The 14171-nt window shown below is 35.1% G+C and overlaps 1 protein-coding gene across 1 annotated transcript in view; it reads left to right on the top strand.

Moving 5' to 3' along the window:
• TTN (titin) overlaps nucleotides 1–14171 on the top strand; it is a 265933-nt gene that overhangs the window by 127913 nt on the left and 123849 nt on the right. The window contains 20 exon segments of the mRNA XM_046658450.1: nucleotides 1–142; nucleotides 473–556; nucleotides 1453–1527; nucleotides 1689–1772; nucleotides 2010–2087; nucleotides 2298–2372; nucleotides 3006–3101; nucleotides 3697–3774; nucleotides 4715–4783; nucleotides 4930–5049; nucleotides 5182–5481; nucleotides 6318–6398; nucleotides 7189–7266; nucleotides 7670–7753; nucleotides 7913–7987; nucleotides 9607–9690; nucleotides 9801–9884; nucleotides 10005–10088; nucleotides 13957–14040; nucleotides 14152–14171. The exon segment at nucleotides 1–142 is cut by the window's left edge and continues 3 nt beyond it; the exon segment at nucleotides 14152–14171 is cut by the window's right edge and continues 109 nt beyond it. Of these exon segments, the coding sequence (XP_046514406.1) occupies nucleotides 1–142; nucleotides 473–556; nucleotides 1453–1527; nucleotides 1689–1772; nucleotides 2010–2087; nucleotides 2298–2372; nucleotides 3006–3101; nucleotides 3697–3774; nucleotides 4715–4783; nucleotides 4930–5049; nucleotides 5182–5481; nucleotides 6318–6398; nucleotides 7189–7266; nucleotides 7670–7753; nucleotides 7913–7987; nucleotides 9607–9690; nucleotides 9801–9884; nucleotides 10005–10088; nucleotides 13957–14040; nucleotides 14152–14171 (1875 nt within the window).

The raw sequence follows: 14171 nt of genomic DNA, 5'->3' as shown, positions 1-14171 counted from the left end.
CCTGAGGAAGAGGAAATTCTACCTGAGGAAGAGGAAGTTCCTCCTGAGGAGGAAGAATTTGCACCTGAGGAAGAAGAAGTTGTACCTGAGGAAGAAGAAGTTCTTCCAGAAATTAAACCCAAGGTGCCAGTACCTGCACGAGGTATAGCAGCTCTTCTTGGAGTCATCAAAGCTTCTTTTGTGTTAAATTCTGCCTTTCCATCTTTTTGTTCATCTCCAATTTTGTCTATAATGCTTTACTCTCTATGTTGTCCACCAACTAAATCTTAGAAAACATTCCAGATACATGTGCTGTTATTATTATGTATCTGTCTTGTGCGTCTGTCTATTGTAAATTATCTGAATGTCTTTTCAAATTTCATGATATGAAATGTTATTTAGTCATTTGTGGTCTTATTCTCACTTGTCTTTTTGTTATATATACAATACTGTGTATGTGATTTTTAATGTCTTAAAAATGAATGTTTTTAAGTGCCTGAAGTGCCAAAGAAACCTGTACCAGAGAAGAAAGTCCCTGTTCCCGCTCCTAAAAAAGTGGAACCGCCACCACCCAAAGGTACACCTCCACAAAGTGAATACACATTCATCTATAGCTTTACCAGAAAAGTTATGGTGGAACTGGGTTTTAGGAAACATTATATTTATAAAATAGATAGTCACCTTTTTACTTATGAAATTGTTCAGAAACACTAATATCCACTTTCCATTGGATGTAAAGCAGTATTCAAGAGCAAAGATGAAAGGAAGTGTTGTCCTGGAACTGCCACACAAGTTCTACCTGATTCCCTATAGTTTTATTAAATATCATCATTTTCATATAGATATTCTGCAAAGCTAAATTATCTACAGAAAAAAGACACCTGAAGAATATGATGAATAAATCTACCTAAATTGTATGCTTCAACCATTTATAAAGTGCCCTTATAACACCAGGATGAAATAGAAAAAAGAAAGATTAATGTATTTATCAAAACACTGAGAAATACCTATATCTTCTGATACATATGTATAAATGGTAGCCCAGCAGGTTTTTATTTTAGCCTTGACTTTGTACCTTGCTGTGTTACCATGAGCAAGTCCTTTAACCAATCTGAGCCTCAAGTTCCTCTTCAATGAAATGACCTCCCCACCAGGCTAAGTAGTCCTATAGTCAAGGAAATGGTAAAGCTGATCCTTTATTGGATTTCAAGGATTCAGAACTATTTTTAGAGATAATGATTTAATAAATTCGTAGTGAAATTTAAATGGATGAAATAACAGCATCTATTATCTAATAATCAAATAGGTTGCTGATCCCTTACTCTACAAAACCTAATTATATCATAACACTTGGGCTTCCATTCCTATCTTGAGTGACTGTTGCATGTTGGTCTTTCTGTGTGTGTCGACTTCTTATGTTTTCTCTTTTCTGTCCCTCACAACAATTCTTATCATGAAATGATGTCTTTAAAGTGCCTGAGGTTAAGAAGAAAGTAGCAGAGAAGAAAGTGGTCATTCCCAAGAAAGAGGAGGCTCCTCCTGCCGCAGGTACTACTATTCCCAAGCAAATTAGACACTGCCATTTCTTTTCATCACCTGTAAACGTCAAAGTGTCCTGTTTCTGTATTTGTTAACACAGCTTATATTATTGCTCTATCCATTGTCTCTGTGTGAAACGGAAACTGCAAAATAAAATAATATCTTTAAAGTGCCTGCAGTGCCTAAGAAACCTGAACCAGTAAAGAAGGTGCCTCCTCCTGGTCTTAAGAAAGCAGTGGCTCCTCCTGCCAAAGGTACATCATCCCAAAACAGAGATGTGTTTGCTGCGCCAATGTTGAACTGTGATGCTACCCACACAGGATGTTCAACATAAATATTGCGTTGTATGGTCTGTCATTTACAGTCGTCATTTGTGACTCTGTTGCACCCATGTTTGTGCTATGTCTGTTTTTCCACTTTGTGTTTGGGTATTTACATCTGTGTATGTTGTTTCTAAAAAATAAAAATACTAAACTCATATATCTTTAAAGAGCCAGAAGTAACTAAGAAACCAGTCCCTGAAGTAACCATTGCTCTTCCTAAAAAAGTAGAGCCTCCAGCAGTAAAAGGTAGACTATCTCTTTAATGGACTCTTAATCTTAAACCACAACCCTCTTTCTTTTTGTCTCATTAACTGAATCCGTGAAATGTCGATGTTTCATCTTGTGCATGTGTGTTCTTATATTTACTCTTGTGTTGAAAAACAGGAAACTTGATCTTTATATACTCTTCTTTGGTTCTTGCATTTTAAGTACCTAAAACAATCAATATCTTTTAAGTTCCTGAGGTACCTAAGAAAGTGGAAGAAAGACCAATCGTTGTCCCTGAAGAAGAGGAAGTTCCACCAGTTGAAGGTAGATGACTTTCTAAGAAAATCGCATTTTCAAAGTCATCATTGTCTAATATTTGAAGGATGTAAATGCACATTTCACTACAGAAAAGGAACATATTCAGACTCTAAAAGAAATTATTTGCCTAATAGAAATTGAGCAGCTCATTGAAACCAAACCTTTCTTACATGCTTAGTCTGTTTGTTTGTTGTTTGTTTTATTTTAATGAGAATCTTTGAGGTGAAACTGTATTTGCCATGGAAATTTTTCATCAAATGACTTGGTTGGCAGTTGTGGGATAAACTTACCCAAGAGAAATTCCAGTTAAGCCTGAGCAACTGGTACAGAAAATCTGACTTGTACCCCTGAGTGAATGTTTGACTTCAAACAAGCTCGCCTCCATTAAAAAGAATAATAATATTTTGAACTAAATTCTTTCTGAGGTCCTTTACAATTCTAAAATTCTGGGAAGAGCCTAACATATTTTGAAGACCCAGTAGATTTTTTTCAAGGACTAGTGAATTTTCACATGCATTTGGAAGGCTGAGCTATGAGTTACCTTCACTGATCAGACAACCTTAGTTTTCAGATATATCATTTTAGTTTAATATCAAAAGAATTATAAAAATAATTGACAAAATAATCATCTTTTTAAAGTATTTGAGGAGCCTGAAGAGCCTATTCCAGAAGAAGAGATCCCAGAAGAACCACCTACCATAGAGGAGGAGGTTGAAGAAGTCGCGCCACCTAGAGGTACAGTTGCTTTCATGAGTTGGACATTTAAAATACTTGGTCTTCTATATTTTTCTCAGAATTTGTCTAAATCTAATATTCATCACTATGTTTTTCTTAGATCATATCCATGATAAATTAAAGATTAATTATGACTGGCACCTGAAGCTTTGTGTCCCTTTTCTCCCCACAAATTTTTCTACTGCATCTGCAATACAATTAAGAATGAGAGATTGCTTTTGTGTTATTGGTACTTTAATTTTTTCTGGCCAGGCCCGATTGTAATATTTTCTCCTAGTTTTCAATTCTTAATTTTTTCTTCCATGTTAAGGTGGGGAGAAAGTCTGTTTCTGTGGTGTTCACTTTTTAGAATAATTCTTAGCCTATTATTCTTGAAGACTATGGCAATCTTTTGCATAATTGATGTTATGTTTGCTTATAGGGTTTCCAAGTAATATCCTTCTCACCTTTAGAGTCACTACTCCCTATATGTAATTGCCATTTAAGTTGCTAATATTTTTTAAGTAAATCAATGTTTTGTGGGTTTTCTGGTATATGGGTGTTATTCTGTTCGTTGCATGTCATTTTTCAAAATTTCCATAAAATATCTTTTAAGTGCCTGAAGTGGTCAAGAAAGCAGTACCTGAAGCACCTACTCCTGTTCCTAAAAAAGTAGAGGCACCACCAGCTAAAGGTATAGCAAATCCCAATTAATAATATCGTTAAATTCCCATTAATTTTCTTTTTAAAAAACAAAAGTATCTTTCACTGCTTTCTTAGAGTCAATTAAATAGCAAATTTATGAAATTGATTAAGGACAAGTAAAAATATCACATTCCATTTCTTCATCCTTTTTTGGAATGTTTAAGGATGATTCCGTGTGTGTGACTTATTCTGGAAGTTTATGATTTTAAATAGCTGAGAATTTTAATGTTAATAGTATATCTCTCTATGCCCATGTACATAACAATGGATCCTTCTTCCCCACATTCCATTAATAATAGATTTTTATTTCATTACATAGAGTTTTCTCATGTAATTATAATAATAATTATGTCTACTGTACTATTTTATAGGGGAAAAATCTGTTCTAATGCTTGGATAATAACTATTTTAAAGAGCTTCATGTCCCTTCTGTAATATTTGGCCTAAGCATTCAAGGTTATTACAAATGTCCACTTCTCATTGCTTCCTAATTAGGTTAATGCTTAAGTAGTGCTCTTAGTAGGTTAGATTCTGCTGTCTCTCTCACCAGGCATCCTCAGCAAATATAATAGTGTCCTGCAGAACATAATGCCATTGTCAAGGCTTAAGTACTCTATGATGGTAATCATTTCAAATAAGTCTTCATCAAATTAAAAATAGTAAAAGTAGGACCAATATTGGTAATCCCCGCCATTTAAGAAAAAATAGAACAGGACAGGTTTTTTGCAGACATATCTTCTTCTAAGGGTATGGTTAGCACAAATGAGTGATTTGGGAAAATATCTGTATTGCCTATAAAATTGGTGTCCAATAGTACAGGTGACTTCTTAGACTTTGATTATCATAATGTTGATGCTGTTTCTGATGTTTTTATTTCATGTTTGCTATTGCGTATTGTTGGCTAACTGAAATGCCTAATATCTTTAAAGTTCCAAAGAAGGTTCCTGAGGAAAAAGTACCTGTTCCTGTTCAGAAAAAAGAGGCACCTCCAGCCAAAGGTACATTTTCTCTCTTAAACCTGACTTTTCTTTCAATCTTTTTTCATTAAATGTTTTATGTCTGTATGTCTTGAATGTTTTTGATGTCTTTTGTGTATGAAAGCTTGCCCTTGACTGTCCTAAATGTTAAAACTGTATTTTTTAAGTGCCCGAAGTACAAAAGAAAGTCCCAGAAAAGAAAGTCCCAGAAAAGAAAATACCAGAAAAGAAAGTCCCAGAAAAGAAAGTCCTTGTGCCTAAAAAAGAAGCTGTTCCCCCAGCTAAAGGTATTTTTGGGAAAATATTTGATTTTCATGTTTTGTTGCATGAAAGCCTTTTTCCCAGTTGTCTTTATTTTAAATTTTGAATTTACATCTTCATTTCTTCTGTGTTTAAAAAAGATAAATCTCTTAAAATAGATGCTCTTTCAGGGAGGACTGTCGAAGAAAAAATATCAGTTGCCTTCCACAAAGAGGAAGTAGTTAGAGAAAGAACAGAATTTGAAATAGTAGAAGCGGAAGCGGTTCTTGAGGAAGAAGAGTTCCATGAAGTTGAAGAATATTTTGAAGAAGAAGAGTTCCACGAAGTAGAAGAATTCACCAAAGTGGAAGAGCACAGATTTGAAGAAGTCCACGAGGTTGAAGAGGTCCGTAGGGTAATAGAAGTTTTAGAGGCTGAAGAAGTGGAAATTTACGAAGAACCCAAAGCTCCACCTAAAGGTATAGGGGAAGTCTGCAGATCTCACAAATTGTTAGATCTTGCTCGAACTAACTTTTTTTTAAAAGTGCATTTCATGTTCAGTTTGGAACCCTAAAAACGCCCACTTACTTTCCAAGTTAAAATCATGGAATGCTTCAAGCATGAGTTTAAACTGTTTGATACAAAGACTGATAGAGAGTAGAGACTAACCACACAGAGTATAATTTTGCAGACAAGATAATAATATTTGGTATCTACTTATCTAAGAAGATCACTCTATGAACTTGTGGATTCTTTTTTAAATCCAACTAAGAACGTTACCTGATTGTTGCAAGTACCAAAATAACTGACCAGTCTCATCAGTTGAGTGAAAAAAAGCTCTTACATGTTCAGGCAAAACAACTATTGCTTTGTTAACATTTCAGTCAGCTCTTCACAAACTGATAATTACTTATCAAAAGCTTCAACCATTTTATGCTAATTTCATTATAGAAATAACATTAAGGAAGTAAATGAAGTGTTAGTAACAGCACCTGCACTCTAATACTATATTCTGAGGATAAACCATAATGCAGATAAATTCTCTGCAGTCCCACTTCGGATCTTGCACAAATTAATATGTGTGTAACACGAAGGAATTTGTGTGTGTGTTTGTGTGTGCTTAGTATACAGAGTAAATCTATAATATAGATGAAATTGAGCAAAATTAAGTCCTTTTTGGATGTAGGTGTGGTATAAATTCAAAACATATAAATAGATAAAGCATTTTAGGAGCCCTCATTGGACTAACTTTGATCGTAGTGCTCCATAATACTTCAAGAGTTCATTCTAAACCAACACACTAATATCTTTGAAGGGCCTGAGATATCTGAGAAAGTCGTCCCTCCAAAAAAACCACCCACTAAAGTTGTTCCTCGAAAAGAGCCACCAGCTAAAGGTATTTTATTGGTGCAAAATTACCTACCTAACTTTAAATACAGTAGCACCCTCGATGCTTGACAAGTTTGCATTCTCCTTGATCTTTTCTTCTGTGTTTTCTGTTTTTGGAATTTCTAAAACAAACTAATATCTTTAAAGTGGCTAAGGGTCCAAATAAAGTCCTACCAAAGAAGAAACCCACTGTTGTAACACCTGAGATACCCAAAGCAAGTATCCCCACTAACCAAATAGTGAACCCAGATTTCCTTCTTTACTACTATTTGATTATATAATTACTAACTTGTCTATAGATAAATCCATGTTTACCTGTTAATTACAAATTTTAATAACTTAGTAAATATAAATACATTGTGACTGTTTAATGTCCCTGCTTTATTCATTTTTGTAAATCTCTTGAATTTCACAATAGAAATAAAAAATAACATCTAATAAATAATATATACTTATATCTTTAAAGTCCCTGAAGCTTTAAGAATGTTTACACTGAAGAGAAGGTGCCAATTAGTCCTCCAAAACAAGTAGAAACAGCACCAGCTGAAAGTGTCTTGTTAATTATTCTTATCAAGCTCTTATGATTCTAACATGGGAAATTTCCCTGGATCTTTGTTGTCATATTTGTTATCAAAATTCAACTTATTTTAATTATTGTAATGTATTGATAAAGTGATGTCTGTATTTTATATTGTGGTTATGTTCTGTTCTGTGTTTACATTTCTCTTGTGCTCTGCTTGTTAAAAATCTTCATGAATGTTTAAAAGTAAGAGAAATTATTACTACTATCTTTAAAGTGCCTGAAGTGCCCAAGAAAATTGTGGTAGAAGAAAAAGTCCGTGTTCCTGAAGAGCCCAAAGTTCCACCAGCTAAAGGTACCTGCCTTTGCTGATTCACCACTAATATAAAACCTCCTTTTATTCACTTTATTTGTTTGTATTGATCCTCTTCTTAAGCAATTATTAAACAATGTTGACCTCTCAACTTCTTTTTTAAAATAATTCACTTTGGCAGCTATTGTCAAGTAGCTCTAGAAGCAAATAAACATTTCAAATGATGATAGAAAATGATGCTATATCCAAAGGGCAAAGTGTTTCCAATGTGACAAGTCAAGGACTCATTGACAAGGCCATCTAGAGAGATGCGTTGACTGTGTGTGTAGTTGGCTTATGATTCTGGAATTTTTGACATTCTCCTTGTTAGATGCCCCTTTTTGTCTTGACATTTTATACCCAATTATGAAATTCTTAAAAATAAAACAAACAAATATCTTTAAAGCACCTGAAGCACCCAAGAAAATTGTTCCAGAAGAGAAAGTTCGTGAAGCGGTTCCTAAAAAGCCTGAAGTTCCACCAGCTAAAGGTAGACACCGATACTAATCATAAAATGAAATAACTACGTTTCGTTATTCATGGCTTAATGTGAATATGTGTGATGTTAAATCCTTGTATTTTGTTTCTTTATATTCTTAATATCTTATATTTGTTATTTATAATAATTAATATACTAATATCTTTAAAGTTCCTGAGGTACCTAAGAAAAGTATTCAAGAAGAAAAATCAGCTATAGTTTTTTCTGAAGACCTGACGACGTACAGTGAGTGTAGAAAAATTGGTAGTTCTTATTGGCTTCATTTGTGTTTGTCTTTGTGCCTTTTTTAAGTAAATATACTAATATCTTGTAAAAGCCTAAGCTGCCAAAAATATTTGGCTAAAATGAAATAATTTGAGTGGCTATTGGCCTCACACAAGGTATATTTCCTTACCAATTTAAAAAATAAATAGTTCTTTTCTTATAACATTGACTGATTTTAAAAAAGTCATTTGTCTTGTTGAATTTGTCATTGCCGTGTCTTGTTAACCATGCAAATGTCTTCTGCTTTGAAGCAATTTATTTTCTTAGACTATTAAGTAACTTACTTTAACTTCATGATTGTATTTTAATTGGATTTTGTAGAATCAAAATACTCCACCATTATTATTTTTTTACTCTCCACAACAATCACTGGAAACATTGGGGCAATGCTGTTCGAATGACCATGGATTTACAAGGCCATTAGAACCTCAAAAGTGTTTTCAAGCCTTTTTTTTTTTTTTTTTTGCTTTAATGTGAAACTATGATTAAATAATCTCAGGAGTAAAATAATCTGAATAATAAAATATTCTGAATAGAATACTGTTCAATAATCTGAATAGTAAAAATGCCAGTAGTTGAGATTGTCTTCCACATATTTTAATCTAAAAAGTTCTCTGTTTAAACCCAATTTTTTGGTCACCCTGTAATACTAGGTTGAGATAAAAATATATCATGAGGGGCAGGCCCTGTGTCATAGTGGTTAACTTCAGCACACTCTCTGTGGCAGCCCAGGTTCATGGGTTTGGATCCCAGGCATGAACCTACACCACTCAACAGCCATGCTGTGGCAGCCACCCACAAATAAAGTAGAGGAAGACTGGCACAAATGTTAGCTCAGGGCTAATCTTCTTCAAGCAAAACAAAGAGGAAGATTGGCAACAGATGTTAGCTCAGAGCTAATCTTCCTCAGCAAAAATAAATAAATAAATATGTATATAGTGACTCCCTCCTTTGAATACTCTTTCTATGCTTGAACTTGGTTATTATTATCAGACAGTCTTCCTTTCTAAAAGCTGGAGAAATCTTTATTTTCTTCATTTGCCTTATTTTCCAAATATTTAATCATTTTTCTTTTTCTTTTCTGCTTCCAATTCCTAAATGGTTTCACATTCATATTAAACTGTGAAGCCATAAACTATATTTGGTTTGAAAATATATATAATTAGGTTCCTGGAAAAGGAACGGATTTACATGAATTTCCCATAGGTCAAATTATACGAGAATTCTTGATGTGCAACTCAACATCAACCCTGTTTTTTGTGAACAAATCCATAAAAACTAAAAGCAATAGGACAGTCTTACCAGTAACTTTCAGTGGACAAAGTAGAAGAATCATATAGACCCTGGCCAGTGAATTTCTCCATTCTATCATCATGATCATCAAGAAATGCTGAGAGTCCTATGTCATAAAACTGGGAATGAGGCTTTTTCCTAGCCAAGGTGTCATTGCCACTAGTTTGTGTCTATGCACTACTGGTAATTTGAGTGATAAATGTGTATTATGTATTATGTTTGTCTTAATACTATTCTTCATCCACCTTGAAATGCCCCTAATTGTGTAAATACTAATATCTTTAAAGTTTATGAAGTAACTGAAGAATTGGCCCCAGAAGAAGAAGTACTTGTGACTCATCTTCAAAAGACAAAAATCAAACTAACAAAAGGTATAGAACACCAATGATGCAGTCTGAAGACAATTTATTTCTGGCTCATTTTAAAAGCTCAATACTTTCCTTCACCATTTATAAATATAACTATACTCATATCTTTTAAGTGCCTGAGCCACCCAAGAAGGTTGTTCCAGAGGACAAAACATATGTGACTGTTCCTAAAAAGAGAGAAACACCAGCAGCTAAAGGTACAGTCCCACAACATCACACTTGGATGAATATCTTTGGCTTCAAGACTCAAAAATTGCATGCTATATAATTTACTGTCTTTATAACTTCTAAGTGTAAACTTACTGATATCTTTAAAGAGCCTGATACAACTAGAGAAGTGTTTCCAGAGGTGGAGTTACCTGAGGCTGTTACCAAAATTCCAGAGCACCCTCCAACTGAAGGTATAATTCTTAGTTATGAAAATCTCAATAAGATAATCTTTCTTCTTCAGTCTGCAAAATATATTTAGTGTTTTGTGTAGATTCTCACACCCTCTAATGCTAAAATACTAATATCTTTAGAGCACTTAATATGCCCAAGACAAGGAATTATCTATGACTTGCCCCCAAAAAGTCAAGTCCCACTCATACAATATACCAAGATAAACTATTAGAACAAAAATAAAATTTCTAATTTAAAGTTACAATAGCTGTTAATATACCTAACTTTCTTTGCAAGTCAGGTCTTCATGTCTTTACCTTTTCTCGATTAAAAAATACTAATATCTTTAAAGAATTGGAAGTCTTCATAGAAGGTGTTCCTGAGAGACAAGCTCCCGTTGCTAGAAGAAAGACGCCATCACCAAAAGGTACAAGCCAGAAGAAAGTCAACTTTCTTATCTCATGATTGTAGTTGTACTTAACACATGTAAAAATACTAATATCTTTAAAGCTCCGGGTGCTATCAAAGAAGTCATTTCAGAGAAGTGGGTCTGCCAGAGCAGAGCAGCTCAGCTCAGGGGGTATATAAATGTCCCCATGAGTCATTCAAGAGAAAATAAAGGGAAAAAAAATCTTTAACTTATACACATGGAAGCTGCTTGGGCTATAAGTTTATGCCTGAGGCCTCCAGGGAAAATGTAAATACATATAACGTGCAGATGTGACTGAGATGGATTCTTCAATAGGAAATAGTTATTACTGTTTGCTTAAAAAGTAAAAATCAGACTAGCTAGAAAAAAATGTACATGAGACCACTTGTAGCATTTATATCCCTGAAACTAGATTGAACTGGCTCAACATTCCCTACCCCCTTTAAAGCAGAAATCAGTGCCATCGAATGACAGAGGTGCTTGGCTGTAGCCTATAAATCCGTAATTCATCCCGCCATGGGGATGAAATTCCAGGATAAAATATAACTACCTGTTGGAATTGCTTTTCTATTAAAATAAACTTATGTCTAAAAACAAGCCATATAAATTTGAAAGAACTGATTTCCCATAAGACTTAAACATCATAGAAATATTTTCAGAAAACTATGACTTAAAGAAAATAAATTTAAGTTCAATATGGAGCTGTTCCATCTATAATATCATCTCCCTGGGAACCTTCTAAAAGCAAGGCAGTTAAAACCAAAACCAGTTAAGTTCGAATTCTGCCCTCAATACTTATTTGCTTCTCTCGTTGTCTTTTATTTTTAAAGAGTCCAACATTTTTCCACTTTGAATATTTGTAGATGAATCAAAAGATGAGAAAGTTTTAAAACATCCAGAATAACAATTTATTCACAATACCCAAGATACTCTGTAATTTAAAGAATATCTAACACTTTGACATTGTTTTCTCAGTCTAGAACCTTTTAGTTGTTTTCCTCTCTCCTATACTTGAAAAACAATCACCTTTTAAAGTGCCTAAGGTAAGGGTACAAGATAAAGCCAACCTGGATAAGAAAGGAGCTGTTTTGTTTTCCTTAAGCTAATAGCAAAAGTACATCGTTAATTATAAAAAAAAATTTTCACTTAAAAATTTTTCCATGATCTAATTTTCTATACATCTACCATTCCAAGAAATAAAATTATTAATATTGATAGTGCCTGGGGGCTGGCTCCTTGGCCAAGTGGCTAAGTTCGCGTGCTCTGCTTCGGCGGCCCACAGTTTCATTGGTTCGGATCCTGGGCGCGGACATGGCACCACTCCTCAGGTCACGTTGAGGTGGCGTCCCACATGCCACAACTAGGAGTCACAACTAAGATATATAACTATGTACTGGGGGGATTTGGGGAGAAAAAGCAGAACAGAAAAAAGAAAATTGGCAACAGTTGTTAGTTCAGGTGCCAATCTTAAAAAAAAAAATATTGATAGTGCCTAAGGTGACTAAAAAAACAGCTCCTAATAATCAAGTATTCATATTGTTCCCTAAGAATCAGATTCAGGGAGCAGGGAGGTCTCCCAGTCTGGGGTATTCCTGTAGGTGGCGTTATGACTAAAACTCACCTCAAGAAGTTGTCCCTGTAAAGGAAATGCCCATGGCTGCTCCCCCTGAACTTGAAACACCCTCCACTAAAGGGACCATTTATTCTATCATTCCTTCCTTCATAAATGTCTATTATATGCATGGTACCAGGGAGCTGGGGAATAATAAACAAAGACAAATAAGATTTGGTTCCTTTCCTCAAGACTTTATACCTTTTCCAATTCTTGAAGGAAGCACCCTTGTAGCCACAAAAATCACTTTGGTTCAAAGTGATTAATGTCTCCACTAATCCTTTCATGTCTAAGTGTAATACTAATATCTTCAAAGTACCAGAAGCTGTGACAGAAGTTGCTCCTGAAGTGACAGTACCTGAGGATGTTCCTGAAGAGCCAGAACGTCTGCCTGTGAAAGGTACATGTCACCTCTGAATAGATATTGAAGAAAAAAACTACCCTCTGCTCTTAAAACTATGTTTTCTAATGTTCTTCGTAACTATTAAATGTAAACATACTAATATCTTTAAAGCATCTGAAGCTCCACGAGAAGCTCCCTCTCAAAAGAAAATATTTGTGGCTGTCCCTATCAAAACAGAAAACCCCTGTATTAAAAGCATTCATTCAACAGCTATTTAGTAGGGAGGGTCCCAGGGACTCTGCTGGGTGCTGGAGAAGGGTGAGCACCTCTTCTCAAGGATCCTACTTAACCCCGTTCGACTTAGTTGACTGCTGGGGCAAGGGGAGAATGGACAGAAAAGAGACTTCTAGAAAACTACATTTGCTAACTTATTGTGGTTACTGTTTTCATTAGTCGTTTTAACTCTGACATGTGAAATACTAATATCTTTAAAGTGCCCGAATCTCCTCAAGAAGCTGTTCCTGCAAAAAGAGTTCCTTCCAAAAAGAGAGAACCTCCATCAGTTAAAGGTACAAGTTACCATGCCCTCAAGTTCAAGAAGAAATAGCTCTTTCAGTCTTGAAAATATTTTACTGTTCCTAGTGATCTTCATAACACTAAATGGAAATACTAATCTCTTAAAGTACCCGAAGCTCCCCAAGAAATTGTCCCTGAAAAGAAAACATACGTGGTTCCTCACAAAAAGCCTGAAGTCTTTCATGATGAAGGTATATCTTGCTGGAAGCTTAGAGGTTTGGGAAAATGTCTTGTCCTGTATAAGTGTGTTACCTGTTTGTACTAATTCTTGTAACTCCTAAATGTAAAAATATTAATATCTTTAAAGTGCCTGAAGTTCCCAAAGAAGTTGTCTTGGAAAAGAAAGTGCATCTTCCCCAAAAACCTGAAGTTGTACCTGTCAAAGGTACATTTCTAACCATCCCTTCAAGCTGGGATAGGGAGGGTGCTAGAAAGAACCGCCTTGCTAGCCTTGAACGTTCTTTTGGTGTGTAAATGTGATTCTTGTCTGTGTTGATCCTTGTGACTCAAATGTAAATTTACTAATATCTTCAAAGTGCTGGAAGCTCCCAAAGAGGTGGTCCCTGAAAAGAAAGTGCCTGTGAGGCCTCCTAAAAAGCCAGAAGTTCCACCTGTTACAGGTACTTGTCACGGATCTTAGGTTGGAGAAGATAGAACTCATCTGCTCTTGAAAATATTTTGTTCCAGTGGTCTTCATATCTCCTACATGTAATTTTACTAATATCTTTTAAGTGCCCGAGGCTCCCAAGGAAGTTGTCCCTGAAAAGAAAGTGCCTATGGCACCGCCTAAAAAAACAGAAGTCCCACCTGTTACAGGTATTTGTCACTGGTCTTAGGCTTAAAAAGATGTAACTCTTCTGCTCTTGAAAGTATTTTGTTCCAGTGGTCTCATCACTCCTAAATGCAATTTTACTAATATCTTTTAAGTGCCCGAGGCTCCCGAGGAAGTTGTCCCTGAAAAGAAAGTGCATGTGCCACCTCCTAAAAAGCGGGAAGTCCCACCTGTTACAGGTATTTGTCATGGGCCTTAGGCTTAAAAAGACATAAGTCTTCTGCTCTCGAAAATATTTTGTTCCAGTGGTCTTCATAACTCTCAATGTAATTTTACTAATATCTTTTAAGTGCCTGAGGCTCCCAAGGAA

This window comes from Equus quagga, chromosome 4 (assembly GCF_021613505.1).
Source record: "Equus quagga isolate Etosha38 chromosome 4, UCLA_HA_Equagga_1.0, whole genome shotgun sequence".
In the NCBI taxonomy this organism is placed as follows: Eukaryota; Metazoa; Chordata; class Mammalia; order Perissodactyla; family Equidae; genus Equus; species Equus quagga.
This window is presented reverse-complemented; position numbering and strand designations above follow the sequence as displayed.